The 27921-nt window shown below is 36.4% G+C and overlaps 1 protein-coding gene across 19 annotated transcripts in view; it reads right to left on the reverse strand.

The window, feature by feature from the left end:
• Window positions 1-27921, reverse strand: part of NCKAP5 (NCK associated protein 5) — a 917518-nt gene that overhangs the window by 481276 nt on the left and 408321 nt on the right. For all 19 annotated transcript variants that reach the window (XM_070581217.1, XM_070581213.1, XM_070581211.1 and 16 more), the window contains one exon: window positions 22974-23037. In XM_070581217.1, the coding sequence (XP_070437318.1) occupies window positions 22974-23037 (64 nt within the window). The remainder of the gene's footprint in view (window positions 1-22973; window positions 23038-27921) is intronic.

Raw genomic sequence — 27921 nt, forward strand, 5'->3', positions numbered from 1 at the left:
ATTATAGTCCATCCCCTCACATGTGAGCCTAATCACCCCTTTTGCCCTCCCCCCTTCCCCTATGGTAACCACCAATCCAATCTCCATTGCTATGTGTTTGTTTGTCATTGTTTTTATCTTCTACTTATGAGTGAGATCATATGGTATTTGACTTTCTCCCTCTGACTTATTTCACTCGGCATAATATGCTCAAGGTCCATCCATGTTGTCACAAATGGCCGGATGTCATCATTTCTCATGGCTAAGTAGTATTCCATTGTGTATAAATACCACATCTTCTTTATCCATTCGTTCCTTGATGGGCACCCAGGTTGCTTCCAATTCTTGGCTATTGAGTGTAATGCTGCAGTGAACATAGGGGTGCAAGTATCTTTATGCCTTTGCGTTTTCAAGTTTTTTGGATAAATACCCAGAAGTGGGATAGCTGGATCATATGGTAGATCTATTGTTAATTTTCTGAGGATACTCCATACTGCTTTCCATAGTGGCTGCACAAGTTTGCACTCCCATCAGCAGTGTACAAGGATTCCCTTCTCTCCACATCCTCTACAACATTTGTCGTTTCCTGTCTTGTTAATTATAGCCATTCTGAACAGAGTGAGGTGATACCTCATTGTAGTTTTGATTTGCATTTCCCTGATAGCTAATGATGTTGAGCATCTTTTCATATGCCTGTTGGCCATCCGTATATCTTCTTTGGAGAAATCTCTGTTCAGATCCTTTGCCCACTTTTTAATTGGATTGTTGGTTTTTTTGTTGTTGAGCTGCATGAGTTCTTTGTATATTTTGGATATTAACCCCTTATCTGACATATGGTTTGCAAATATCTTCTCCCAATTGTTAGGTTGTCTTTTTGTTTTGTTGATGGTTTCCTTTGCTGTACAGAAGGTTTTCAGTTTGATGTAGTCCCATTTGTTCATTTTTTCTCTTGTTTCCCTTGCCTGGTCAGACATGGTACTTGAAAATATGCTGCTAAGACTGATGTCAAAGAGCGTACTGCCTATGATTTCTTCCAGAAGTTTCATAGTTTCAGGTCTTACATTCAAGTCTTTAATCCATTTTGAGTTGATTTTTGTGTATGGTATAAGGGAACGGTCTACTTTCATTCTTTGCCATATGGCTGTTCAGTTTTCCCAACACCATTTATTGAAGAGACTCTCCTTTCTCCATGGTACACTCTTGGCTCCCTTGTAGAATATTAGCTGTCCATAAATGTGTGGGTTTATTTCTGGGCTGTTGATTCTCTTCCATTGATCTGTGTGTCTGTCTTTGTGCCAGTATCATGATACTTTGGTTACTATGGCTTTGCAGTATATTTTGAAATTGGGGAGTGTGATACCTCCAGCTTTGTTCTTTTTTCTCAGGAATCCTTTGGCTATTCGGGGTCTTCTGTCATTCCATATAAATTTTAGGATTCTTTCTTCTATTTCTGTGAAAAATGTTGTTGGAACTTTGACAGGGATTGCATTGAATCTATGGATTGCTTTAGGAAGTATGGACATTTTAATGAAGTTAATTCTTCCAATCCAAGAGCACGGAATATCTTTCCATTTCTTTGTGTCTTCTTCGATTTCTTTCAACATTTTATAGTTTTTGGTGTACAGATCTTTCACGTCTTTGATTAAGTTTATTCCTAGGTATTTGATTCTTTTTGTTGCAATTATAAATGAGATTGTATTCTTAATTTCTCTTTCTGCTACTTAGTGGTTAGTGTGTAGAAATGCAACCGATTTTTGTACATTGATTTTGTATCCCGTGACTTCACTGTGTTCCTTTATTCTTTCTAAAAGTTTTTTAGTGGATTCTTTAGGGTATTCTAGATAGAAAATCATGTCGTCTGCAAAGAGTAACAGTTTCACTTCTTTCCCAATGTGGATCCCTTTTATTTCTTTTTCTTGCCTGATTGCTCTGGCTAGGACTTCCAATACTATGTTAAATAAGAGTCTTGACGGTGGGTATCCTTGTCTGGTTCCTGTTCTTAAAGGGATAGCTTTCAGTTTTTCTTCGCTGAGAATGATATTTGCTGTCAGTTTGTCATATATGGCCTTTATTACTTTGAGGTATTTTCCTTCTACACCCATCTTATTTAGAGTTTTTATCATAAATGGATGCTGTATCTTGTCAAATGCTTTCTCTGCATCTATTGAGATGATCATGTGATTTTTATTCTTCACTTTGTTAATGTGGTGTATCACACTGATAGATTTGCAGATGTTGAACCAACCCTGCATCCCTGGAGCGAAACCCACTTGATCATGATCTTTTTAAGGTATTGTTGTATTCGATTTGCTAGTAATTTGTGGAGGATTTTTGCATCGATGTTCATCAGTGACACTGGCCTCTAATTTTCTTTTTTTATGTTGTCCTTGTCTGGTTTCAGTATCAAGATAATGTTGGCTTTGTAGAATGAGTTAGGAAGTTTTCCCTCCTCTTCAGTTTTTTGGAAGAGTTTGAGAAGGATAGGTATTAAGTCTTCTTTGAATGATTGGTAGCATTCACCAGGGAAGCCATCTGGTCCTGGACTTTTATTTTTCGGGAGGTTTTTGATTGCTGTTTTGATCTCCTTACTGGTGATCGGTCTATTCAAATTTTCTACTTCTTCTTGGTCCAGTTTTGGAAGGTTGTATGTTTCTAAGAATTTATCCATTTCTTCTAGATTATCCAATTTGTTGGCATATAGCTTTTCATAGTATTCTCTTATTATCCTTTGTATTTCTGAGGTATCCATTGTAATCTCTCCTCTTTCATTTCTGATTTTATTTATTTGAGCCTTCCCTCTTTTTTTCTTGGTGAGTCTACCTAAGGGTTTGTCAATTTTGTTTATCTTTTCAAAGAACCAGCTCTTGATTTCATTAATTTTTTCTATTGGTTTTTTAGTCTCTATTTCATTATCTCTGCTCTGATTTTTATTATTTCCTTCCTTCTGGTGATTTTGGGCTTTGTTTGTTGTTGTTTTTCCAGTACCTTTAGATGGGCTTTTAGATTTCTATTTGGGATTTTTCTTCTTTGTTGAGATAGGCCAGAATTACTATAAACTTCCCTCTTAGAACCACTTTTGCTATATCCCACAGATTTTGGCATGTCATATTTTCATTTTCATTTGTCTCCAGGAATTTTTTGACTTCTCCTTTGATTTCTTCATTGACCCAATCGTTGTTCAGTAGCATTTTGTTTAATCTCCACATTTTTGTGGCTTTTCTGGGTTTCTTCCTGTAGTTGATTTCTAGTTTCATGTCTTTGTGATCAGAAAAGATGCATGGTATTATTTCGATCTTCTTAAATTTATTGAGACTTGTTTTCTGGCCTAATATGTGATCAATCCTGGAGAATGTTCCATGTGCATTTGAAAAGAATGTGTATTCTGTGGTTTTTGGATGGGATGTTCTGTATATATCTACTAAGTCCATCTGGTCTAATGTGTCCTTTAAGGCCAATGTTTCCTTATTGATCTTCTGTTTGGATGATCTATCCATTGGTGTAAGTGGAGTGTTAAAGTCCCCTACTATTACTGTGTTACTGTCTATTTCTCCTTTTATGTCTGTTAATAATTGCTTTATATATTTAGTTATTCCTATGTTGGGTGCATAGATATTTACAAGTGTTATATTTTCTTGTTGGATTGTTCCCTTTATCATTATGTAGTGCCAGTCTTTGGACAGACTATATCTTGAGCGATAAAACAAACCCCAGCTGGTGCTGGAGAAACTGGACATCCATTGTCAAAAAAGAAAAAAATTAGAACTTCAACTGAGTCTCAATCTTTCTACAAAAATTAACTCAAAATGGATCAGAGACTTAAATGTAAAATGTAAAAATGATAAATCTTTTTAGGAAACCAGGGAAAGTCTTTGAGACCTAATGCTAGGCAAATAATTCTTAGACTTGATACCAAAAGCACAATCCATTAAAGGACAAATTTAAAAACTGGACTTCATCTAAACTGACAGCTTTTGTTCTGTGAAGTATCCATCTTAAGAGGATGAAAAGACAAGCTACAGACTGGGAGAAAATATTTGCAAACCACGTGTCCTAAAAGGGACTAGAATATCTAGTAGTCCTGGTAGAATATACAAAGGACTCTCCAAGGCTCATCAGTGTAAAAAAAAAAAAAAAGAAAAAGGAAAAGAAACAACCCAATTAGAAAATGGGCAATAAGACATGAAGAGACATTTCACCAAAGATTATACACAGATGGTAAATAAGCTCATGAAAGATATTCAAGATCATTAGCCATTAGAGAAATGCAAACTAAAACCACAATGAAACATCATCACATACATATCAGAGTGGCTAAAGTAAAAAATAGTGACAGCATCAAAGGCTCACAAGGATATGGAGAAACGGATCACTTGTACATCGCTGTTGGGAATGTCAAATGGTACAGCTACTCTGGTAAGCAGTTTGGTAGTTCCGTAAAAAACTAATCACGTAACCCAGCATATTGCAATTCCTGGGTATTTATCCCAGAGAAATGAACGCTTATGTTCACACAAAACCTTGCACATGATTGTTTATAGCAGCTTTATTCATAATAGTCCCAAACTGGAAATAACCCCAAATGTTCTTCAACAGGTGAATGATTAAACAAATTGTGGTACATCCATACCATGAAATGCTATTTAGCAGTAAAAAAGAACCAACGATTGATACTCCAGAGAACTATTCTCCGTGAAAAAGGCCAATCTCATGGATGGTCCTTGAGGGTATTATGCTGAGTGAAATAAGTCAGAGGGAGAAAGTCAAATACCATATGATCTCACTCATAAGTAGAAGATAAAAACAACAACAAACAAACACATAGCAATGGAGATTGGATTGGTGGTTACCATGGGGGAAGGGGAGAGGGCAAAAGGGGTGATCAGGCTCACATGTGAGGGGATGGACTAGAATTAGTTTTTGGGTGGTGAACATGACGTAATCTACACAGAATTCAAAATATCTTATGATGTACATCTGAAAGTTATGTAATGTTATAATCCAATGTTACTGCAATTAAAAAAATTTTTAAAAAGTTTATGTACTGTATGATTACGTTTATATGTCACTCTTGAACTGACAACACTATAACAATGGAGAACAGATGAGTGGTTGTTAGGGGTTAAGGAGGGGGTGAGGGCAAGAAGGAAAGGGATGTGGCTATAAAAGGACTACCCGAGGGATCCATATGATGATAGAAATGTTTGTTCCTTGACTGTATCAATGTGAATTGGTACTGTGATTTTACACTATTGTTTTGCAAGACTTTACCACCACTGGGAGAAAGTGGGTAAAGGGTACACTGGGATCTGTCTGTGTTATTTCTTACAACTTCATATGAATACACAGTTACCTCAAAATAAAAAAGTTTAACTAAAAAATCAGCTAGATAAATTAATTTTTGTATGAAGACACCTTCACTTCCTTTCATGTCTTGAAAATCAGTGTGTTGTAGTGATTAGAAATTAGAGTTTTATTAAATTTGTCAAGGGAAGTATGTAAATAAACAAAAGCTAATCAGTTTACCTGTAGTCTCTGAGTCACGTGGTATTTTATCTTTTGATTATAAAAAATAAATGTCTGATTTCATTCCAAATTATATTTAAAAAGGCAGTTCCCACAGAATGCCAATATATTTAAGTAGATAATTAAGCATACTAAAGGTTTCCTATTTACAAAGTGGGTTGGTGACTTGGTGGCAGTTGATAACAGTAACCCAGCACTAAATTCACTGCTTTCAAATTTAATACATATTTGTGCAAATATATATCTTTCTAATATGCACTAAGGTTAAAAAACATGACAATTTTTCTAAGGCTCTTTTTTTTAAAAAAAAAGCTATCGAGAGCTAGATGAGGCACTAGCTCTGAGAAGGGTTTGAAAGTAGCTGTCCAGTACCTGAAATTGATCAGTCATTTAGGACTATGTGCCTCAGTTTACATATCATCAACTAACAGAGTGCAGGTTCAGCAAACATAATGTCATAATTCTAATAGAATAAAATTTTTATCCAATAAGTGAGCAAACACGTTCCTCTACCACGAAGGCTTTGAAATGCATCTTATTCCACATGTAAGGCAGGGACAACATTTAGCATCAGGGCCCTACGAGTCAGTCTTCTGGCTTCCCAGCCTCTAACTTTGCATTCATATAGGATATGCCTGTTCTCCTCTGTGATATCATACCCAGCAAGCACAGTTGTCAAGCCAAGGACACCAATGTTAAGACTGCTATTTCTGGGATTACCAGGTTAACTTCTCTCCTGTATTACTAAGTGTTCCTATTATCTATCCTCCTGTGTTCTCTATTTCTGATACTATATACCTTTTCCTACAGTCTCTCATTCTCTGCATCTTGAGCCTTACTCATTTTTATATCTATTACCAAATATATTACTAAAATATAAATTTTATCTAACTAAATATCAGTGCTAATAACATGAAGGGAAATTAAAAGAAAAAAAGAATGTAGTCACATTCCTGCATCCACAGACTTAGATAATGATGAAGAGAAAATTGTCTTGTTAGATAAAAAGATCATTGTGGTACAAATAGCTGCTAGACAACTGATTGCTAACAGGTATATCTGAAAAAAAAGCATTCTATCACCAGTGAGTTTAGCACTAGTTAAATAAAGTTAGATAGTTATCTATTTGGCAAGATGCCTCAGAGCTTTTAATATAATTACATGTTGACTGAGTCACTAATATAGGAATATAAGTTGCTGAGTTTCTGAAGTTTATTTGAACACTTGCTTTTCGCACTACACATTCCAATGATACATTCCAGGTGCTACGAGCTGAAAGCTAATTTCAGAAGCAGCGACCAACAGTAAAAAGCTGCCTCACCCACTTCCTTAAGAACTCTGCATTGTAGAGTTGTGTGCCAGAATAACATGAATGATCAGATGAGAGCAAAATCAGAACACACTGAGGGTAAGAGCTCAAAAATTAGGTCCTTCTAAAAAGTGTTGCTGTCAAAATAACAACATGCAAAGTTTCAGACAGTGTGGTTATTATGTGATACAGTTCCAAGAATCCAGTGAAAGCACCTTCCCAGGATGTCCAGGAAAGAGATGAAATCAGAGTCATTTGTAGCATAGATTCCTCGACAATAGGCAGCTATACAGAGTAAGTGTAAAAGCTGACACAAACTTTGAAATTTTTCTTCTTAATTTTGTCTTCCTATTTGAACCACTATCAGTCACTAGCAAAAGGCATTTAGATGAAAATTCTCCATAGATACTCAAGGAGCTGTTTGGGGCCATTGAAGAATGATGAAAGTGATGGTGAGAATAAACCAGTGTGGAAACCCAAGATAACTACCTGGAAAGGGGAGCTCATCATGGCACATCTCATAAGCTCCTTGGAATATCAGGAAAATTAGAAATTTTGAATTTAGATTTTAGTAATAATTAGAAAAAAATAGAATTTTTGACAAACGTGCCAAGGCAATTCAACACAGAAAGGGATGTCTGTTCAATAAGTCGTGCTGGAAAATGTTGAAAAAAGTCAAACTGCTTAAGATATAGAAAGTCTCAAGATAATATTGCTTCCACCATAAAAATAAAAACAAGTCTGATAGAGTCAATATCATAAATCTTAAGACACCATTAGAGAAATATATCAAGATACTAAGAAGATACTAAGAAATATAAGTGAGCTGAAACCTGGAGATTTATAAGCTCCCCCTCTGAGGAGTGAAGAGACCCATGGCTGCTTTCCTCCTGGGTAGCACAATGGATGGAAGAGAAATCTGCCCTTGATGGGAGTTAGGAGAAACCAGATAAACTTTTTACAAACCTTCAAAGGTTGAGCATGCTGGTGTGTTTGTTTAGAATCCCTAGGAGCCCCAGTTACAAAAGGAGTCTGTACTAGCTGCCAACTTTTTGTCACAGCCCTTCACTGAATCTGCACCTGGAAGTACTGGGCCAGAGAAAGAGCACAGAGAGAGAATCCTCCTAAAGTGTGTGAGCAGCAGGGACCACCAAAGCTAAGGGCAGGACACAGAAATGCCCTCATGTACTCTTGGCTTTCAATGAGTACTTGGCACGGGTTGCTAGCTGCTTGTGAAGGATCACAGAGAGAGAATTACCCTGAGGAGCATATGTATGGGGTTTCCTAGAGCTGTGGATAAAAGCAAGAGAACTGAGGTGCACAGGCCCCCTAGGCCTTCACTGAACATACTGTTACAGCCCTCTAATGCTGGGGGGGCAGGGCAGCAGAGTAGAGAACAACACTGAAGGCACAGGAAGGCTGAGAGTGGGACAAGGAAGCAAAGAGCACTCCCCAGTGACTCAAAATGCAATCAGCAGGGCTATAAACAGTGCATCTGAGGTCAATCATGTTTCCAAACATTGACAGTTGGGATAAAGCAAAGGAAATCTCCAGGGCCTCTAGCACGCTCAGAGTCCAATCCCTGCTGAAGGGAAGGTACTGATTCTGGCCTAAAAATCACTTCAGGGTTCCAGGTCCAGGAATGATGGAGCAAGCACACTCCAGCCTGTTTTTCTCACTGAATGCAAATATAAATCCTGGACAGAAGCATAGAACCATCTAAAGACTCTGAAAGTGAATGGTAGCTGGTATACTGGAGAAAGAGATTAGAATTAAAAGTTCTGCTGAACCAGTGGTGAGTTTACTATTTTTCCCCGTCTGGTATCACCAGGCCTGGACTCAAAGATAAGTCAAACTCAGAAATACACACCAAGTGTGGACGGGGAAAGCTCCAGGAGCAGCTCTCTTTCTTGCCCAAGGAGCAGGAAAGGGAGTCTATAAGAATCAATATTTAGTTGTTTTCTCATTTTCTCTTCTCTTGTTCCCCAGACCTAGATAATTCTGCACTGAGGATGGCAGCAGAAGGACAGCACTCATATGGCAGGGTAGGTATCTAAAACTCTGAGGAAGGGGGACCTACTTTCTTCCAAGAGGAGCTGAAATGACTAGGAGAAGCAAATTTCTGCTGCTTTTTTCTCTCTGTATGTCTTCAGACTGCTTAGCTCCAGACATAGATGCAATTGCGGGAAGTGTGCGGAAGAAGGAAAACTAAAGCCATAGCTTTCTGGATGGAGTATCAGAAGGGAGGCTCCAGGCAGGTCAAAAAATGTCAGAGAGATCACACAGAGAAGGAAGATCAAATGAGCAATCCCATAAAGTTGTGCATGGACTCCTATGCTTACCTCTGAGCTGCACATTTATATTTTAGTAATAGATCTAAAATGAGACTGACCTCTGGGCAGTGCATACATGGAACAAATCCAAAAAGTACCGCATACACTACAAAAAGTGAACTGACATTCAAACCACAGCCCAGAGAAGGTAGGTCAGAACTTGAGGACTGAACCTAACCAGGTCAACTGCTAGCTAAAAAGACAAACAAAAACATCAAGCACCTCCTTCATACTAAAAACAAGACCGAGAGTCTCACAATATAATATTCAAAATATCCAGGATATAGTCCAAAATTACTCATCATCTGAAGAACAGAGAAAATCTCAACTCATAAGAAAAAAAAAACAATCAATAGGCACCAACCCCTGGATTACACAGATGCTGGAATATTTTCTTTTAAAAAAAAAGACATTACTGGAGGAAGTATAATTGTTTAATAAAAAAGAAGAGCAAACTCGAAATTAGTGGAAAGATAGAATATTTCAGCAAAGAAAAAGATGATACAAAGAAGAAATAAAGTCTTAAAACTGAAAAATAGAAAATCTAAAGTAAAATATTCATCAGACTGACTCAATAACAGAATGGAGATGACCAAGAAAGAATCAATGAATGTGAAGATACATCAGTAGAAATTATTCAATCAGCTCAAGACAGAGAGAAAAAAATAGACTCAGACCTGTGGGACAACACCAAAAGTTCTAGCATTCATATGATCAGAGTCTCAGAAGGACAAGAGAAAAAATGTGGAGCAAAATATCTTTTTAATAATTTGGTTAAAGACATAAGCTTACTGATTCAAGAAGCCCAATGAACACCAAAAGGATAATTTGAAAGAAATCTATGCCCAAGCACATCATAATCACACTGTGGGAAACTAAAGACAAAACAAAGCAAACAAACCCACAATCCGGGAATGAAACATAAGAACAACAAAGCTAATGACTGCAGATTTTTCATCAGGGATCATGGAAGCCAGAAGGAAGTTGAACACCACTTTTAAAATTCTGAAAGAAAACAACTATCAAACATTCAGAAAATAAAAAAGTCTAACAAGTTTCATTTCATTAGCACCCAAAATCAGAAATTAACTAGGGCTAAATTTAACAAGATGTTCAAGAGCTCCACACTAACAACCATAAAATATGGCTGAGAGATTATGTCATGTTTAAGGATCAAAAGACTCAATATTGTTGAGATGTCACTTCTCCCCATATTTATCTAAAGATTCAATACTATTATAAACAAAATCACAAGAGGTATTTTGAGTAACTTGATAAGCAGATTCTAATGTTGACATGGAAATTAAAGGATCTCAAAATAGTGAAAATATCTTGGAAAAGAACAAAGTTGAAAGACTTACACTCTATTTTAAAGGCTATTACAAGTTAACTATAATCAAACAGTGCAGCATTTGCAAAGGATAGAGAAATAGAAAGAACAGAAGAGAGAGTCCAGAGATAGCCCTGTACATATAGAGGCAAGTGGTTTCCAAGAAAGGTACCAAAGCAATTCAATAGTCATTTCAAAAAATGATACCAAAATATATAGATAACTACACGTTTTTTAAAATGAACCTCAACCGCCAACTCACACTAGAGAAAAAGATTAAGTCTCAATGGTCATGGAACTAAACATAAATCCAAAACTATAAAGTTTCTGGAGGAAAACACTAAGTAATATTCTTGTCAACAAAGGGAAGGCAAATATTTTTAGACTACATAGAGCACTAATTGTGAGAGAAAAATATTAATAGAATTTCATCAATATTAAAATGCTTCTGCTCATGAACACACCATTATTTAAAATGAACAGGCAAACCAAAGAAAGGGAAAAAATCTGCAATATATATTTTGACCAGAGACCTGTATTCGAAATATATAAAGAACTCACGTGACTCAATAAGAAAACTAGTCACTTCTTTCACATAGGCAAAAGAATTTAACAGACATATAAATGGACAGTAAGTGGATGAAAAGTGGTCAATATCTTTCATCATCTAAGAAATGCAAAGTAAACCACAATGAGACACCACAATGAGACACCATACCAATTATGATGGCTAATACTAAAAAGACTAACAATTTCAAATACTGGCAGGATGTCAATTGACCAAAACTCTCATATATTGCCAGTGGAAATGTAAAATTGAACAACTACTTTGGAAAACAGAACAGTTATGTCTTATAAAGTTAAACGTACACTTAACATAAGGTCTAGTGATTCCACTCCTAGATATTTACCAAAGAGAAATAAAAACCTATGCCCATAATAATGACTTGCACATGAACGTTCATAGTAGCTTAATTCATAATAGCTAAAAACTAGAAACCATCCAGAAGTTTACCAACAGAAGAATAGATAAACAAAGTGAGTGTACTCACACAATGAAATAAAACTCAGCAATGTAAGGGAATGAACTATTAATACATAAATAATATGAATCTCAAAAACGTTATACTCTGTGAAAGAATTTAGATACGAAAGTGTACGTACTCTAAATTCCATTCATATGAAGTCCAAAAAACCAGAAAAACTAATCTGACCAATTCATTGTAATGCCTATAAAAATCTCAGCTGACTTTTTCCTCTTTTTTTTGTGCAGAAATTAACAAGCTGATCCTAAAATTCACATGAAAATGCACAGGCCTAGAATAGTCAAAAGAATCTGGAAAATGAAAAATTAAGTTGAAAGATGCACACTTCCAAATTTCAAAACTTACTACACAGTAGCATTTGTGTTGATTACTCCAGTAATCAAGACAGTATTCTACTGGCATAAGGATAGACGTATAGGTCAATAGAAGAGAACTGAAAGTCCAAAAACAAACCACATGCATGTCAACTGTTTTTCAGCAAGAGTACCAAGACAATTCAATGGGGTAAAGAATAGACTTTTCAACAAATAGTGCCAAGACAACTTGGTAGCCGCATACAAAAGAATGAAGTTAGACATCTTCTGGAATCAAACAACACACAAAAAATATCTAAAAATGGATCACAGACCCTAATTTAATATAAAAACTCTTAGAAGAAAATCTTCACGACATTGGATTAGGCAAAGCCTTCTTAGATATGAAACCGAAAGCAACAAGAAAAAAAGAGATAAATCGAGTTCTTAAAAAATTAAAATCTTTTGTATTTTAAAGGAAACCATCAAGGAAGAATGGGAGAGAGTATTTGAAAATCATGTATCTGATAATGGACTGACATGTCCACAAAAAGAAATGTACAAGATTTCATAGCTGCTTTATTTATAATAGACCAAATTGAAAACAACCCGAATAGCTGGCAAAAAAAAAAGAAAACTGGATAAACTAATGATGATATATTCATATATAATGAAATACTATTCAGCTATGAAAGAAAAAAGAAGAAAAATCTACTGAGACACACAATATATGGATAAATCTCAAAAACATTATGTTGAAGGAAAGAAGCCAGACTCAAAAGAATACACATTGTATGATAACATTTACATAAAATTCAAGAACAGACATAATTAATACACGAATTATATGAAGTACCTCAATGGTTACTTATTTAAGGCAAGGGTGAGGGTGTCCAACAGAGAAGGGTTGAGAAGAAACTTTCTGTGGTGATAAAAATAATCTATACCTTGATTGGAATGTTGGTTTTAGAAGTGAATATATCTATCTGAACTCATCAACTGGACAATTAAGATATGTGCATTCCGCTGCATGTAAATTTCACTTCAATTTTTAGAAGTTCGAGAAGAAGGGAAAGTGCCATGGTTTGTGGTGTCCTACTCCTCCCTGTGCCCTTTTCAAACACTAGACACAGGCATAGAAGGCCATTCTTGCCACCTGAGGGACCATGAGACTTTTCTTTGTGCTTCAGTAAGTAGTCTTCTAAATCTCCTGCCTTGTTTGAAAATGGAACAAATTCTGAATAGTTTCCAAGTTTCCTAGTAGAATAGTGTCTCTATCACCAGTATTTGACTTGAAATGAAAGGAAGGTAGACATTTACCCTAAATCTTACTGCAGGCCAGTCCTGGGTTAGCAAGAGGTTAACTGGAGGGGAGAGAGCTATACAGGAAGAACACTCTCTTCAAAAAGACTATTTCTGCTTGAAAGAATCCTAGGGAAATCTGAGAGGCTCTTGACTGATCCAACTTTTCAGAGTTTAAGGTTGAACTCAGATATGTAATCCACAGCATTATTCTGAGGATTTCTCTGAAAGTTTCTAGAATTTTATGTCTTTCTATGATGTCTGTTGCAATAAAAAAAAAAGCAGCTTTAATTTATTAATGCGGTTTATATAGCCTTTTGCTCATCAGAAGTAAATGCTTTTTAGAAAACCTATCCTCTATCCTTACACTTCAGAGTTTATGATCCCAGTGTCATGCTGAGGCATACCTTCACCATACTCAGATCATAAAAATAACATATTTTCTAATATCTTCCTCTGGACAATCTAATATTTTCTTCTAATTTCTCAAGCTAAAGCAATTAAATCAGTGTGGTGTTGGGCAAAGATATTCCAATAAACCAGGAGAACAGAACAGAAAGCCTTGAAGCAAACCCACGTATATACGGGAATATATAACGGAAATAGAATTACAATTCAATGAGAAGAGAATGGACGATTCAAAAAGACCACTGTGACAATTTAAATAGTAAATTATACAATTTCATTGCTACCAAGTAGCATGCACAAAAAAAAATTTTGGATGAATCAAAAATTTAAAAACTGGAAGCAAAATTTTAAGACTTTTAGAAGTAAATGTAAGGAAGTATCTTATAATACTGAAATAAGGGAGGAATTATTTAAAAATGTCAACAAAATAAGACAAAATGTACAGTGCATAAAGAGAAAGACTGATAGATCTGAATACATTAGGAGTAAAAATCTATGGGAGAAATTGCTGACTATAACACTGTGGCAGGAGATACACAAAATGAGCCTGAAGCATCTTGTAATGCCAGAAAGTAAGAAAACGATAAGACAAGAAAAAGAAAAATAATGAAAAACAAACAAACAAAAACAAAGATGGGATTATGTCAGAGGGATGAAGGAGCCAACTAAAGGAACTCATATTGGACAAAGCTGGAATATTTTGAGCAATAAAATGAAGTAGTTTATATTGGTTTATAACCCAAAGTATAAAGTAAGTATCAATGCAGTCACAGTGATATAAATGATTGAATAAATAAATGGGGAAGAAGATACAAATATTCTATGCAGAAGAACTGAAAATAATTTATGCAGATATTCCACCTTCATGGAGATGGAGCACAGCCCTGTACTCCTTCAATGTGGGCTGTGCAGAGTGACTTCCTCCCAAAAAGGACAGTCTGCAAGGGGGTGAGAGGAGAAGAACTTCCCAGAGGAAAGCTGACAAACACTGCCTCAGTCAGATGATCAACGTTCACCTAAATAATGTTATATTGATACCATGAAACCTTGATATGATGTGATGAAAATGGCACTTTAACTTTTGGTCTACCTCCAAAAAATACATCCCAGTCTAATCATGAGGAAAATATCAGACAAACCTCAATGAGGCAAATACCCCAAAACAGCCAACCTGTTAATATTCCTCAAAAATCTCAAGGTCATCAAAAACAAGGAAAGAATGAGAATCTGTCACAATTGAGAAGACCTTAAGGAGCCATGACAAGTAAATGCATGTGTATCCTGGATGGGATCCCGAAACAGAAAAAGGACACTAGGTGAAACTATGGAAATTTGAATAAAGTATGAACTTCAGTCAATAATAATGTATCAGTATTGGATCATTAATTGTGAAAAGTGTACCATACCACAGCGGCTGTATGTTGCTTTGATGTGGAAAGCTATGCCACTGGTATTTCAAACACCAGCAAGATCACTCATGGTGGACAGGTTTCAGCAGAGCTTCCAGACTAAGACAGACTAGGGAGGAGGACCTAGTCACCCACTTCCAAAAACATTAACCATGAAAAGCTTAGGAAGAGTGGCAGAGCATTGTCTGATACAGCGCTGGAAGGTGAGAGGATGGCACAGAAAGACCGGGCAGGGTTCTGCTCTGCTGTACACAGAGTCACCGGGAGTCAGAATCGACTCAACGGCACCAACAACAAAATAACAAACTTTTAGAAAGAGAAACAATCTAATTTACAATTAAATAAAAAAGAAATAAAATACCTAGGAATAAATTTAATCAAAGAGGTAAAGGATCTGTATGCTGAAAACTATAACACATTGATGAAAGAAATTGAAGATGACACAAATAAATAGAAAGATATTCCATTTGGATTGGAAGAATTAATATTGTTAAAATGTCCATACTAACCAAAACAATCTACAGATTCAACACAATTCCTATGAAAATTCAAATATCATTTTTCACAGGAATAGAACAAACAATGCTAAAATTTGTATAGAACCATAAAAGACCCAGAAAAGCCAAAGCAATCTGGAGAAAGAAGAACAAAGTTGGAGGCATCATGCTCTCTGATTTCAAACTATATTACAAAGCTACAGTAACCAAAACAGAGAGGCACTGGTATAAAAACAGACACATGATCAATGGAACAGAATAGAAAGTCCAGAAATAAACTCAAGCATGTATGTATGGTCAATTAATTTATGACAAATGAGCCAAGAATATACAATGGGGAAAGGATAGTCTCTTCAATAAATGGTGCTGGGAAAACTGGACAGCCACATGTAGAAGAAAGAAACTGGACCACTATCTTACACCATAAACAAAAATGAACTCAAATGGATTAAAGATTTGAACATAAGACCTGAAACCATAAAACTCCTAGAAGAAAACATAGGCAGTAAGCTCATTGACATTGGTCTTGGAGATGATTTTTTGGATCTGCCACCAAAAGCAAAAGCAACAAAGCAAAAATAAACAATTGGGACTACATCAAACTAAAAAGCTTCTGCACAGGAAAGGAAATCAACAAAATGAAATGACAACCTACAGAATGGGAGAAGATATTTGCAAATCATATATCTGATAAGAGATTAATATCCAAAATATATAAAGAACTCATACAACTCAATAACAAAAAACAATCTGATTTTAAAATGAGCAGAGGATCTGAATAGATACTTTTCCAGAGAAGACATTCAGAAGGCCAGCAGGTACATGAAAAGGTGCTCAGCATCACTAATCATCAGGGAAATGCAAATCAAACCCACAACAAGATATCTCCTCACATCTCTTAGATGACTATTATCAAAAAGACAAGAAATAAATGTTGGCAAGGACATGGTGAAAAAGGAACCCTCGTACACTGTTGGTGGGAATATAAATTGATGCAGCCACTATGGAAAAAAGTATGGAGATTCCTCAAAAAATTAAAAATAGAGCTGCCATATCTGAAGGAAACAATAGCATTATCTTAAAAAGATATCTGTACTCCTATGTTCACTGCAGAATTATTTATAATAGCTAAGACATGGAAATAACCTGTGTTCCTCAATGGATAATAGAAAATGTCATAAATACACACAGACAAAAACACACCCAGAATATCATTCTGCCATAAAAAGGAAGGAAATTCTTCCATGTGCAATAATACAGATGGACCTTGAGGGCATTATGATAAGTAAAATATGTCAGACAGAAAAAGACAAATATTGTATGATTTCACTTATATGTGGAATCCTAAAAAAAAAATGAACTTAGCGATACAGAGAATAGATTGGTGGCTGCCAGAGGTGAGGGAGTTGGGAGGTTGGTGAAATGGGTGAAGATGGTCAAAAGGTACATATTTTCAGTTATACAATAAAGTCCTGAAGATTTAAGGTACAGCATGGTGACTATAGTTAAAAATACTGTATTTTATACTCAGAAGTTGCTAAGAGAGTAGATATTAAAAGGTTCTCATCACAAGAAAAAAATTATAACTATGTGTAGTGACAGATGTTAAGCACACTTATTGTGGTGATCATTTCACAACATACAAATATACTGAATCATTATGCTGTATATCTGAAATAATATGTCAAATATATCTCAATAAAAAGAAAACAGAAAGAAAAGCTTAATTCACCTTATACCCATCCTAATCTCCCTTCATTGACTACCAGCAGTTAGAAAATCAGTTCTATCAACCACTGGGATACTGTAAACAACAACCTTACAATTCTACCAAAACCAAAAACTGGCCCCAAGAAAGCTAGTAGTAGGAATTGGCATGTCTGGGGACTATAATTCCACGCCCCCTAAGTCCTGGGTGTCCAAACTCTGAATTTCCCTTCTTGGCTGCCTTTTGTCTGTCAGCGGTCAGACTATACAGCTTTCTCTACAGCTGTCCAGCCAAGGCCAGAAGAAGGGCATATTAGACAAAATCCCATCAGTTCACCAAGGCAGTACCACCTGGGCTGCGTGCAATGTTCCCTTTTTCACATGTGAAGAAATGATCTCTTCTTGTTTAAATAACAGGTATTCAACATTATCACTTTTGCTTTCTACAAATTACCAAGAGGGAAAGTAAACTCATATGCTGTATAGGGCAGGCAACAAACAGGTTAAAAATAAGATGGGTAAATCTCTCAAACACTTTTAGAAGAAGAGGTCCCTGCAGTTAAATAGAGACCCACTAGAAATCATGAACAGATACAGGTCACTGAGGTAAAGTTCCCTTAATGTATTTTTGTCCACGTTTGTATCAGGAGACCCAGTTAACTCCAGTATCTGCACCATAGCTGGCTGTCCACATCATGGCACTGAATGAGGGCTTCTGCTGCCATAAGTCTGCCCTGTCCTCCAGCAAGGATGTAGAGAGGATCCAAGGATTCTGATTTCCCTACTTCTTCAAATACTTCTGTTTTTTCTCAAATTCCTAATATAACTGTCAATATTTCCATCTTTCACCACTGTTCCTTGGATGTTCATTGTGTGGAAAAAAAAGGGTGTATGGTTATAAATTCGCTGATGGTACAGTATGGTAACACCTAGTCTGTGTCTACACATCTGTTGCAGGAGAAAAGGGAACCCCGCAGCAGGGTAAATGGGGTTCCTGTGTTTCCTCAGTGCCTTGAGATCAGTAATCAAGAATTGAAATTTTTCTTTTTCCCAAAGAAAAATTACTCAATGGGGTAAAAAGGAAGCATACAGTGTTGAAAATTTTGCATACTTAAGCATTTTTAAAATTGTGTCTAGTATCATATTAGTGTTCACTAATATCTCTGATCAAAAACAAAGACAAACTCACAGTGGTAGAAGTGATATTCTTCTAAAACTTTTTAATGTAAATGTAAGAAAACCACAAATATATTTAAGCCATTGTTCATATCATTTTGAAACAGTCTGTCTGAGACATTTTATTGTGTCATAAGCAGATATAAAAACACTTTTTGGGGCCAGCCCTGTGGCCCAGTGATTAAGTTCAGCACACTCCACTTCAGTGGCCCAGGTTCGGTTCCAGGGCATGGAACTACACACCATTCATCAGTGGCCACGTTGTGGTGGTGACCTACGTACAAAATACAGGGAGACTGGCACAGATGTTAGCTCAGAGACAATCTTCCTCAAGCAAAAAGAGGAAGATTGGCAATAGATGTTAGCTCAGGGCAAATCTTTCTCAGCAAAAAAACCAAAAACGCTTTTTGCTATTCTTTAAAAATCCAAATGCATCGTTTTAACTCATCAACTCATTGCTATTCAATAAATAAAACTGTCTTTATAAGTTTAGAGAAAAAGTATAATCAGAAGGAACCCAGCCTCTAAAATATTAAACAAACTATAAATTTCTATAAAATTAAAACAATTTAGTATAGTGTTAGAATAGATAAAGGTTAATGGAAAAGTATAAGCAGTCCAGTAATTGACCCAGATTAATGGGGTATTTGGAATATGATAAAGATGATAGCAAATGTTGGATTACTCAATAAATGATGTTGGGAAATTAACTATCAATTTGGGAAAACATTCTATTTGGTCCCTACCTCACACAAACTTAATTCCACCTAGAATTTTCAGAGATTTACATAGAGAAAAATAAGAAATATATACATTCTAGAAGATACTGAGAATGAATATCTTTATACTCTTGGGGCAGAAACGGCCTTTTTACATATTATATCAAAATTGAAGATGACATTAAAGTCTTCAGGGCAGCATAGACGTTACAGTAAACTGAGTCCCCGGTAGGGAGCACGAGCTGAAACACAGTCTCCAAGAAAGAAGAGAAACGTGATCTGCTAGCAGTTTGTGATAAAAAATGAAAGGTCAGTATGAAAACAATGGTGATAACTATTTCATGGAGGAAAAATTTAAGAACAAATATGAAACATCTAATCTGCTGAAATAAAGACCTGAGTTAACAGAACAAAAGAGCAGACAGAATTGATAAAAACCAGTAAAGTAACATGTCCAAGGTCACACAGCTAACTACTGGTGGAGCTGGACTTTGAATCCAGACCTGCCTCACGCCTAAGCCCATGCTCTTCTCATTCCCACGTATATGCCCACCAGCCATTAAAAAGAAATCTCTCTGCATGCAATGTGGTACGCTGGATTGGATCCTAGATCAGAAATGGGAAATTACTGGAAAAACTCGTGAAATTTTAATAAAATCTGGAGTTTAGTTAGTAGCAACACACCAATGTTAATCTCTTAGTTTTGATAATTATACTGTAGTTACGTAAGATCTTAACAGAAAACTGGTTAAAGAGTATGTAGGTATGCAACTTTTCTGTGAGTCTAAAATCATTCCAAAATAGAAAGTGTGTTAAAAAAAAAATGAAAGAAATCTCCCAAAAATGATGCCTTGGGTACTATCTTAAAACTTTTAAGCAAAGAGATTTATTGCATAAAGTCAAATTTTAAAAAGGGCATGATTTGCATTACAGATTTTGATTATGCAAGTTCATTGATGATTTTAAAAGTAAATACCTGCCTCAGTTATACAGCTTTTTTGAAAATACTTCTCATTTATCTTTTTCCATACTGCTTTTCCTTTCACGTGGATAAAAATATAGAATACCGTAAATTGTAGTGTTTAAAAACATAAGGGGATCCGGTTGTGATGAATTGCTTTCCATTTCTGCTATAGATGTGACAAAAGTTCTGGACTTGTAACAGCAAGAATTGAATTTAGAGGATTGATAGAACTGTCTGATTTTAGTAGCTGCCAGATACTGAAAGAATCGGGACCTCAGAAATAAATGAATCCTAAGAGCAGAAAAGCTGAAGTATATAATTAAGTGGCAAACTCAGAGGGGTTTGTCTAGGTAAGGAAAGAGGGAAAAAATATTGAGAAAGAGGGAGAAAAATCAAAATAAAGGAAGTTAAAGAAAATCAGGGCTTATGGTGTCTCTAAGGAATTGAGATGTAATCAGTTATGGAATGGGGGTAAACAATAACTAATGTGAAAGCAGTAAATCAGATCTCATCACAGCCTCAAAGCCTTCCAATGGCTCTTGTCACTTAGAGCATGAGCTGGAGATCCCTAAGGACCTTGGTGACCTCCCCCTCGGGGGCCCCCCCCAACCCCCTGCCCCCCATCACTTCTCTGCCTTTATCTTCTACTATTCGCCCTTTCCCTCACTCCCCTCTGGTCATCCTGTCTCCAGTGCTGTTCCTCCTGTGCTCCAGGCCTTTGCATCGCTGATCCCCCTTCATGGAAGGCTCCTCCACCAGAGTTCATCATGGTTCACTCCTTCAGCTCCTTCAAGGTTTGCTCAAATACTAACTTTGCAGTGATTTACAACTATGAATGCTTTATTTGAAATAGTGATCCCCTAGAATCCCTGTCTCCCAGCCCCTGATCTCATTTTCTCATAGCTGGTTCCACCATTTAACACTCCAATTACATTGAATGTTTGTCTCCCCAGGGTGTGAGCTCTCAGATTTCTGCCTGTTTTTTTCACTGATGTTTCCCCAGTACCTAACAGTGCTGGGCACACAGGAGGTGCTCAACAAATACTTGTTAAATCAATCAAGACATAAATGTCATCTTTCATTGTCATTGTTAAAATAAGAGTAATAAAACAATGGTAACTTTTCCAAAGTTATTTTTTGAGCAATCAGAGTAATCTTTTTCATTTGTCTGTGTTTTCTGGGTATCTTCTACACTGAATAGTTACTTCTATAATTGTTGGAGGGTTTTTTTGCTGAGGAAGACTAGCCCTGAGCTAACTTCTGTGCCACTCTTCCTCTACCTTATATGTGGGTCACCGCCATAGCACGGCTGACAAAGTGATGTAGGTCATCAGCCGGGATCCGAACCCACAAACCTGGGTTGTCGAAGCATAGTGTGCCAAACTTAACCACTATGCCACTTGAATGTTTTAAAAGAGGATTTTGTTTTGTAAAGGACTAGAGAGTTATTATCTGAGATGATTTCAACTCAGGCTCATTCACTGTCAGAATCAGAAAGATACATTCTTTAGAGGCCTGTTCTTATGAGCTTAAATAATATTCAGTTGTTATGAGGAAAAGCTCCCCATCATAAAAACCGTACATAAACAAATGTTTAATAGCATGCTCCACTAAGCTAACGGAATCATAAAATTCCAACCTCCTCATTTTAAAGATGAAGAAACGTTGTCCGTTCTTTACATTCAATCAGAACACAGCAGATGACATGTAGAACAGGAGCTTGGCCCTCAGGAGAAGATTGAAACATCACAGAATGGTCTAGCCATAAACATTTTGCCATGCAGGAGAAGTCCGGATTGAAATTTTTCAGTTCACCATTTGACTAAACGTTCAGTTTCTCCAACTTATTTCCACTTCATTGCTCACAGATGCTTGTGAGCAATTGCTTCCTATTCTTTGAACATTCAAGATTCTCTCTGCATTAAGATCAGTAACAGAATAAATAATATGATCACCTCCCTAAGGATCTTATCTGTGGCTCAAGCTCCATGGTACCTTCCAGAACCCACTCAACATTCAGCCTCTTACTCCAGCCCTTTGCTTTCCCTGTTGACAGAAGTGCATGGCCAGCATATTTTACAAATTTCTTACTTTTTTTCAGTGGATGGATTGTCAATTAATTCTCATGAAATGAAATGGAAACAGCCTTCAGGGCCTGAAAATGTGTCACTTCTCTCTTTCAAAAAAGCTAATTCTTGTGCTGAAAAATTGCACATGTGCCATTGTTTTGTCATAAGTGGGGAAAAAATTCTGGTGTTATGTTTTTTCCTCTGAGGTGGCAGCAGCAGTTAATCCACACATGTACATTCCTCGGGTCCCCAGACAGTCATCTGTGATGTCAGAATGGCACCCGGGCAGAGACTTTGGTAAAGACAGTCTATAAAATGAAGTTGCTATGGACCAAAACAACCATATTGATTTTTAGTACAATTCAAAACACAAAGAAACAGCAGTTTTCTAAATGGCACCGACTGGAAAGGACAGGGAGAAAACTCCTTCCTTTGTGGCAAATAGTGGAGAGAAGGAAAAGGATAAAAGATGATTACATTAGCAAACATCTTAGTGTTTTTTCAGGCTGTTTGCTTTTTTAAGTTCGAAGAACTGAGAGGCTTGAATTATGTTGAACTTATCTGAATGCCTAAATTTGTTCATTTATGGACATTGTGCTCTCAGCTGGAAGCCAGACCATCCAGTAGGCCTTCAGGAAATAAAGCCTTATAACCCTTGGAATGTTTGAACATCCTCTTTAAAGCCCAAATAGTCATTTATTTTTCTCAATTAATCTCTCTCTCACTCTCTCTCTCAGCAAAGGGCAGAGCTGTCTAAACTGCATTACAAACACATTATTTACCAATACATCATTAAGTTTGCTGCAAGTAAATATTTTCCTTAGCTATTTTTAATGAGACAAAATGCCTTCCAAGCCAGAGACCTTTGGAAGGGAGGTTCAGAATCAAGAGAGAGCAGCCAGAACTTACCATGGCCCCCTCACTTCTTCTTTGGGCAACTTCTCGCTGTAGTCGGGCCACGGCCAACTTCTCCCTGGAGAAACAAAAGCACATGATCAGTTGGCCATTCTTCTCAGGGTAGAGGAACACTGGCCTGGCTTTGAAACATTCTTTTGAGGTCTCGAGAGGAACTCCTTCCCTGGTTTAGCTCACTTCCTCCACTAAACTTTCTATAAATATTTAAAGTGATGGTCATTACTGCATTGTTTTCACTGAGTGTCATGAAAGAGATTTTTTGTCTTGGATGTCATGATAGCTAAATGAATGCTGAATGTGGAGTAAAAGCTTCACTTTAAGTTCATTCACATATATCATCTGTAAATAAATTTTCTGTGGCTAAAACATTTCAGTTGCCCTTTCTGTATCAACTCTGCTCATACATATCTATAATTATTTTTCTTTCATTTCTCTATGCTGATATTGAATTTTTAAAGCAAAGAAAACATAACTCTGTATATTCTTGAAATAATAATAGAAAATCATTTGCAGGCTTGCTACATAACAGGCAACATGCTGGGCATTTCATCTGATCTTAAATGAGCCTGACAACAACTCTAAAATAGGTTTTATTATCCCCATTTATTGATGTGGAAACTGAGGCTCAGAGAGGCTAAGTATTAGACTGAGCCCCCAGCTGATATATAGTAGTATTAGGATCAAACTTGAGGTTTTCCTTACTTCAAAGCCTAAATAGAAATTTGCATATCATTTTTCAGGGTCTAGGAAAAATTCTGCATATCATTTTACAAGGTCTAGGAAATATGTAAAATTAAAAAGCAGGTTATTTATTTTAGTATTCTTTATTTTACAATGGAGTTCATTTTGCATCCTTTATAACTTTAATTCTAATTTCACTTAAAAAAATCTTATATTCACCAAAATTTTAAGAATACTTTTTAAAGTGATAGATACCTGAATTTTGGACAGCTTTTCAATTATTCTTTAAAAAAGATGACAGATGAAGCAGGGGTAAGTGAACTCTTCCAGTAATCCTCGCATCTTCGTTTTAGCAAGGATTTTCCCTGAAATCTGTTATCAAGATGTGACACTATTTGAGAGATATTTCCTCCTTCAGCCTTCCCTCTACACAAGAGCAGCTATATACAAACAGTGAGGAAGCAGCTCGATTCCCAGATTCCCAGGCGAGTGACAGAATTCTCCTCTCCTAACTGACTGTTTGGGTCTTTGAAATGCCTCTGACTGCCAAGGAGGCATGTGCTTTAGTTTGGTTCAAGTTGAATAACTTTTTAGTAGGAGTAGATCTCTTTGAATAAATACCGAAAGGCAGATTAGAAGGAGGAAAATTAGAAGCAGGAGACAAGGGATACAAGTTTTGGGAAGCTGGAGCAGGACGTGTGTATGTGCCCAGCGAGAGAGGGCAACAAAATAAACAGGAAGAAATCACGAAGAGATGGAGTCACGCGCCTCTTTTTGAAGTAAGAAAGGCAGAGAATCTACATGTATTCTCTGTCCCAAGTCCTTATGAGCAGATGAAAGGAGCAAAGAATTGAAAAAGGAGAATATGACCAACTTCTAGCTTAAGAGGAAAATTAATACATGGCAAATACCCACGAGGACCAAAAAACAGAAGAACATATCCTATAGTCTATGATTAAGCAATTCTATTCTGATATAAACCTAACAGAAATGCACATATATATTCACCAAAAGACATGTACTAGAATATTCCTAGAAGGACTATTTGTAACAGCCTTAAACTGAAAACACACATACCCATTAACAATAGACTGGATGAACTTTAGCATAATTATACATTGAAATGGCATAAAGTACTGAGAAGGAATAATCTACACCTAATCACAGCAACATGTGGCATATCACAAACTGTTGAATGAAAGAAACAAACGCAGAAGAGCATATAGTTTATGATTCTATTTATATAAAGTTCAGAGACAGGCAAAACTCCTAATCAGTTCAATCAGGCAAGAAAAAGAAACAAAAGACACGAATATCAAAAAGGAAGAGGTAAAACTGTCTCTATTCACAGATGATATCATTTTCTAAATCGAAAATCCTAAGGTATTTACAAAACATCTATATAACTAATAAGTGAATTTAGCAAAATCATAGGATACAAGCCAATATAAAAAAAATGTGTTGTTACATACTAGCAAACAATTGGAAAATCAAATTTTACAAGTGTAAAATTTAAAAGTCAAAAATATAAAATACTTTGGGAATAAATTTAACAAAAGACTTGGCAGACTGCTACACTGAAAACTATAAAACACTGCTTCAAACAATTGAAGGTGACCTTATATATATATATATACATTGCTGATCCCTGGAAATGGTCTTAGGAGCACCCAGCATCCCAGGACCACACTTTGAGAACTTCACTCAGAAGATACAGAACTAGAAATGGAAGAATTTCTGGAAAATTTCCTGGACTCATCATTCCTAATTTCTGAATCTTTAGAGAAAGATTTAACATATATGCTAATAGCACGTTAAGTTTTTACAAGAGCAGTTTAGTATAAAGACAGACATTTGTGGAAACAGAGCAAGAGTCTATCTTGTCACTATCATCCTACTAAATGATACAAAAGTCCTGATAAGTGTAAGATTAGTAACATCACTATTTTATCATTAAAAGAGTTTGCCTACATAACACTGTTAGGAATTATCACATGGTATACATGCATGTCAAATTTTATAAAATTCAATCTGAAAGACAATTTTAATAGTTTTAGCCATTACATAGTTTTTAAGAAGAAAAACATTAATAAATCATGAAGTTTTGTGGTCTGCCCACACATTATATTTTAGGTATTCAATAAAGAAAGTGTGAATGAACAAACATGAAAGGGTCATCTTCAGAGTGGCAGCATGTTAGTCATTTCATTTGGTGAAACAGACTAAAATATATGGAAACTGAAAGCATCAACTTAGGCTTGACCTTCCACCGCATGAACAGAGGTGTGCCCAATTTCAAACAGTTACTTGGTAATGTGTGACACAAATGTGGACAATCTCAGAGTAGTCTGAAGATCCCCAACCCTAGCCCAGCAACTTAGTCATCCTCGTTACAAGTTGGAAAACTGCTAAGTCTAGCGATTTGGGAGCTACCCTGACTCCAAGTAGTTAGGTGGTGAAGGGACTGAATTCACAAGAACAGCAAATACAAGTGTCTCTTTGGGACCATGCTCTGTAACTGTTTTAAATCATTTATTCATGCAATGCAACATATACAACGTCATGGAGCAAAGCTCTCTAAATGTTCTAAATAACAGCCCAGGCTCTTCCACAGGGTGGGTGGGCAAGACCCATGCCAGCTAAGTCCCACTACATCAAGGGCACCCCAATTTTGAGCTATTTTATGTACTAGGCTTCTGAATCCTATTTCCTTTGAAAAGAGAGTTTCAAGCTAAAAAACAAAAATTTTTTCTTGAGGTTCAATACTTTCTATCTCCCAAATCTTTCAAGTTTTTAGCATTCTACATGTGTGGATTTTATGTTAACAGGTCTTTTTTTTAGTAGGAATTGTACTTTCTTTGTGTATGAAAGAAGAGTTGTCATACTTTATTAAAATTAAGAAAGTGATGGAGTTGTTGAATGGGTGAAAGTACCTGTAATGAAATTCTCACAATTTCTAGATATTATCATTTCTGGGCTCAAATTATCAAGTTAATCAAAGTATTAAAAATAAATAGGTCTGTCTTTTTTACAGTAACCTCATTTGCCCTTTGGTTCAGTAGTCCGTTGGCAAACCATATCTTCAGACCCCCATGGTCCCAATATATGTGTGAAACCAACTGGGACCAGCATCTTTTTCATGCAAATTCAGGGTTCTTAGAAACAGCTTTGTGTAAAAAATAAAGAATCCTTGACTTGCATGCTAACTCAAGGCAAATTAAACACACTCACATACACATAGGCTTTTGCTCCTATTCTGAGACCTTAGCTCATCTGCTGGAAACTAACAATTGTGCTTTTTCAACGCATCACTGTTTTGTTTTGTGTTTGCAGCAAAGCCAGTAGCTCGTTATGAAGGGAGTATTGACTTTATATGACTGCAAAACAAATGCCCAGGGATATTTTATTGAGAGCTGTGGATCCTTATTTACAGAATAGGGATAAAAGACGGATATAAAGAATATACACACAATGAAACAAAAGAGACTACAACACTTACTTCTCTTTCTGTTAAATGCAAAGAGAAGTTTCCCCTCCAAGATGGATGAAATAGGGCTACTTTATTTAATTTTTTTACCCAAATGTCAAATTAGTCTTAGGTTTCTAAAGTCCTTTAAGGTAGCCCCAGACAATCTCAACTAAAGATAACAAACAACAACAAAATTATTTATATGAATCAGGGATCTTCAGAATACCACTGATATAACTACAATATAAGCCCATGGAAGATTGTCCTCAATGAAACCAACAGGATGTTGGCATTTGTAAAATCCAGAAAAGACCTGCAAGGTTTGCATGTTCAGAAAAACATTCCCCAAGGAGAAATCAGCTTGCAAAGGGGGAATATATTCAGTTTGTGATGTGTGGAGACCTTAAACTTGAGGGCACTGAAGAGCCATCTGTTGCGTGAGTGTCGAAGGCAAGCCTATCTGGAGACAAATCAATGTCCTCTTGCCACTCTAAAGGAAGCCCAGCACCCATCGGGGGGAATGAAACCACTGTGCAGACGCCTCTCCACCAGGCAGATGGTACCCCCTGAGGATGCCCTGAAGGAAGAGCAGCACAAGCCCTCTGTACAAGTGTGAGGAAAAATTTCTACTTATTGTAAGTCTCATTGCCTCCAAGTTCTCTATACAAACAGTACATCTGAAAGGCGCGGATCTAAAGGCACGTCAAACAAGCTGTCAAGATAGTAAATATTGTCTGTTTTGATGACAGTGCCAGCTAATTTGAGCAATTTCTATTTGACTTTTCCAGAAAA

Source organism: Equus przewalskii, chromosome 17, assembly GCF_037783145.1.
Source record: "Equus przewalskii isolate Varuska chromosome 17, EquPr2, whole genome shotgun sequence".
NCBI lineage: Eukaryota > Metazoa > Chordata > Mammalia > Perissodactyla > Equidae > Equus > Equus przewalskii.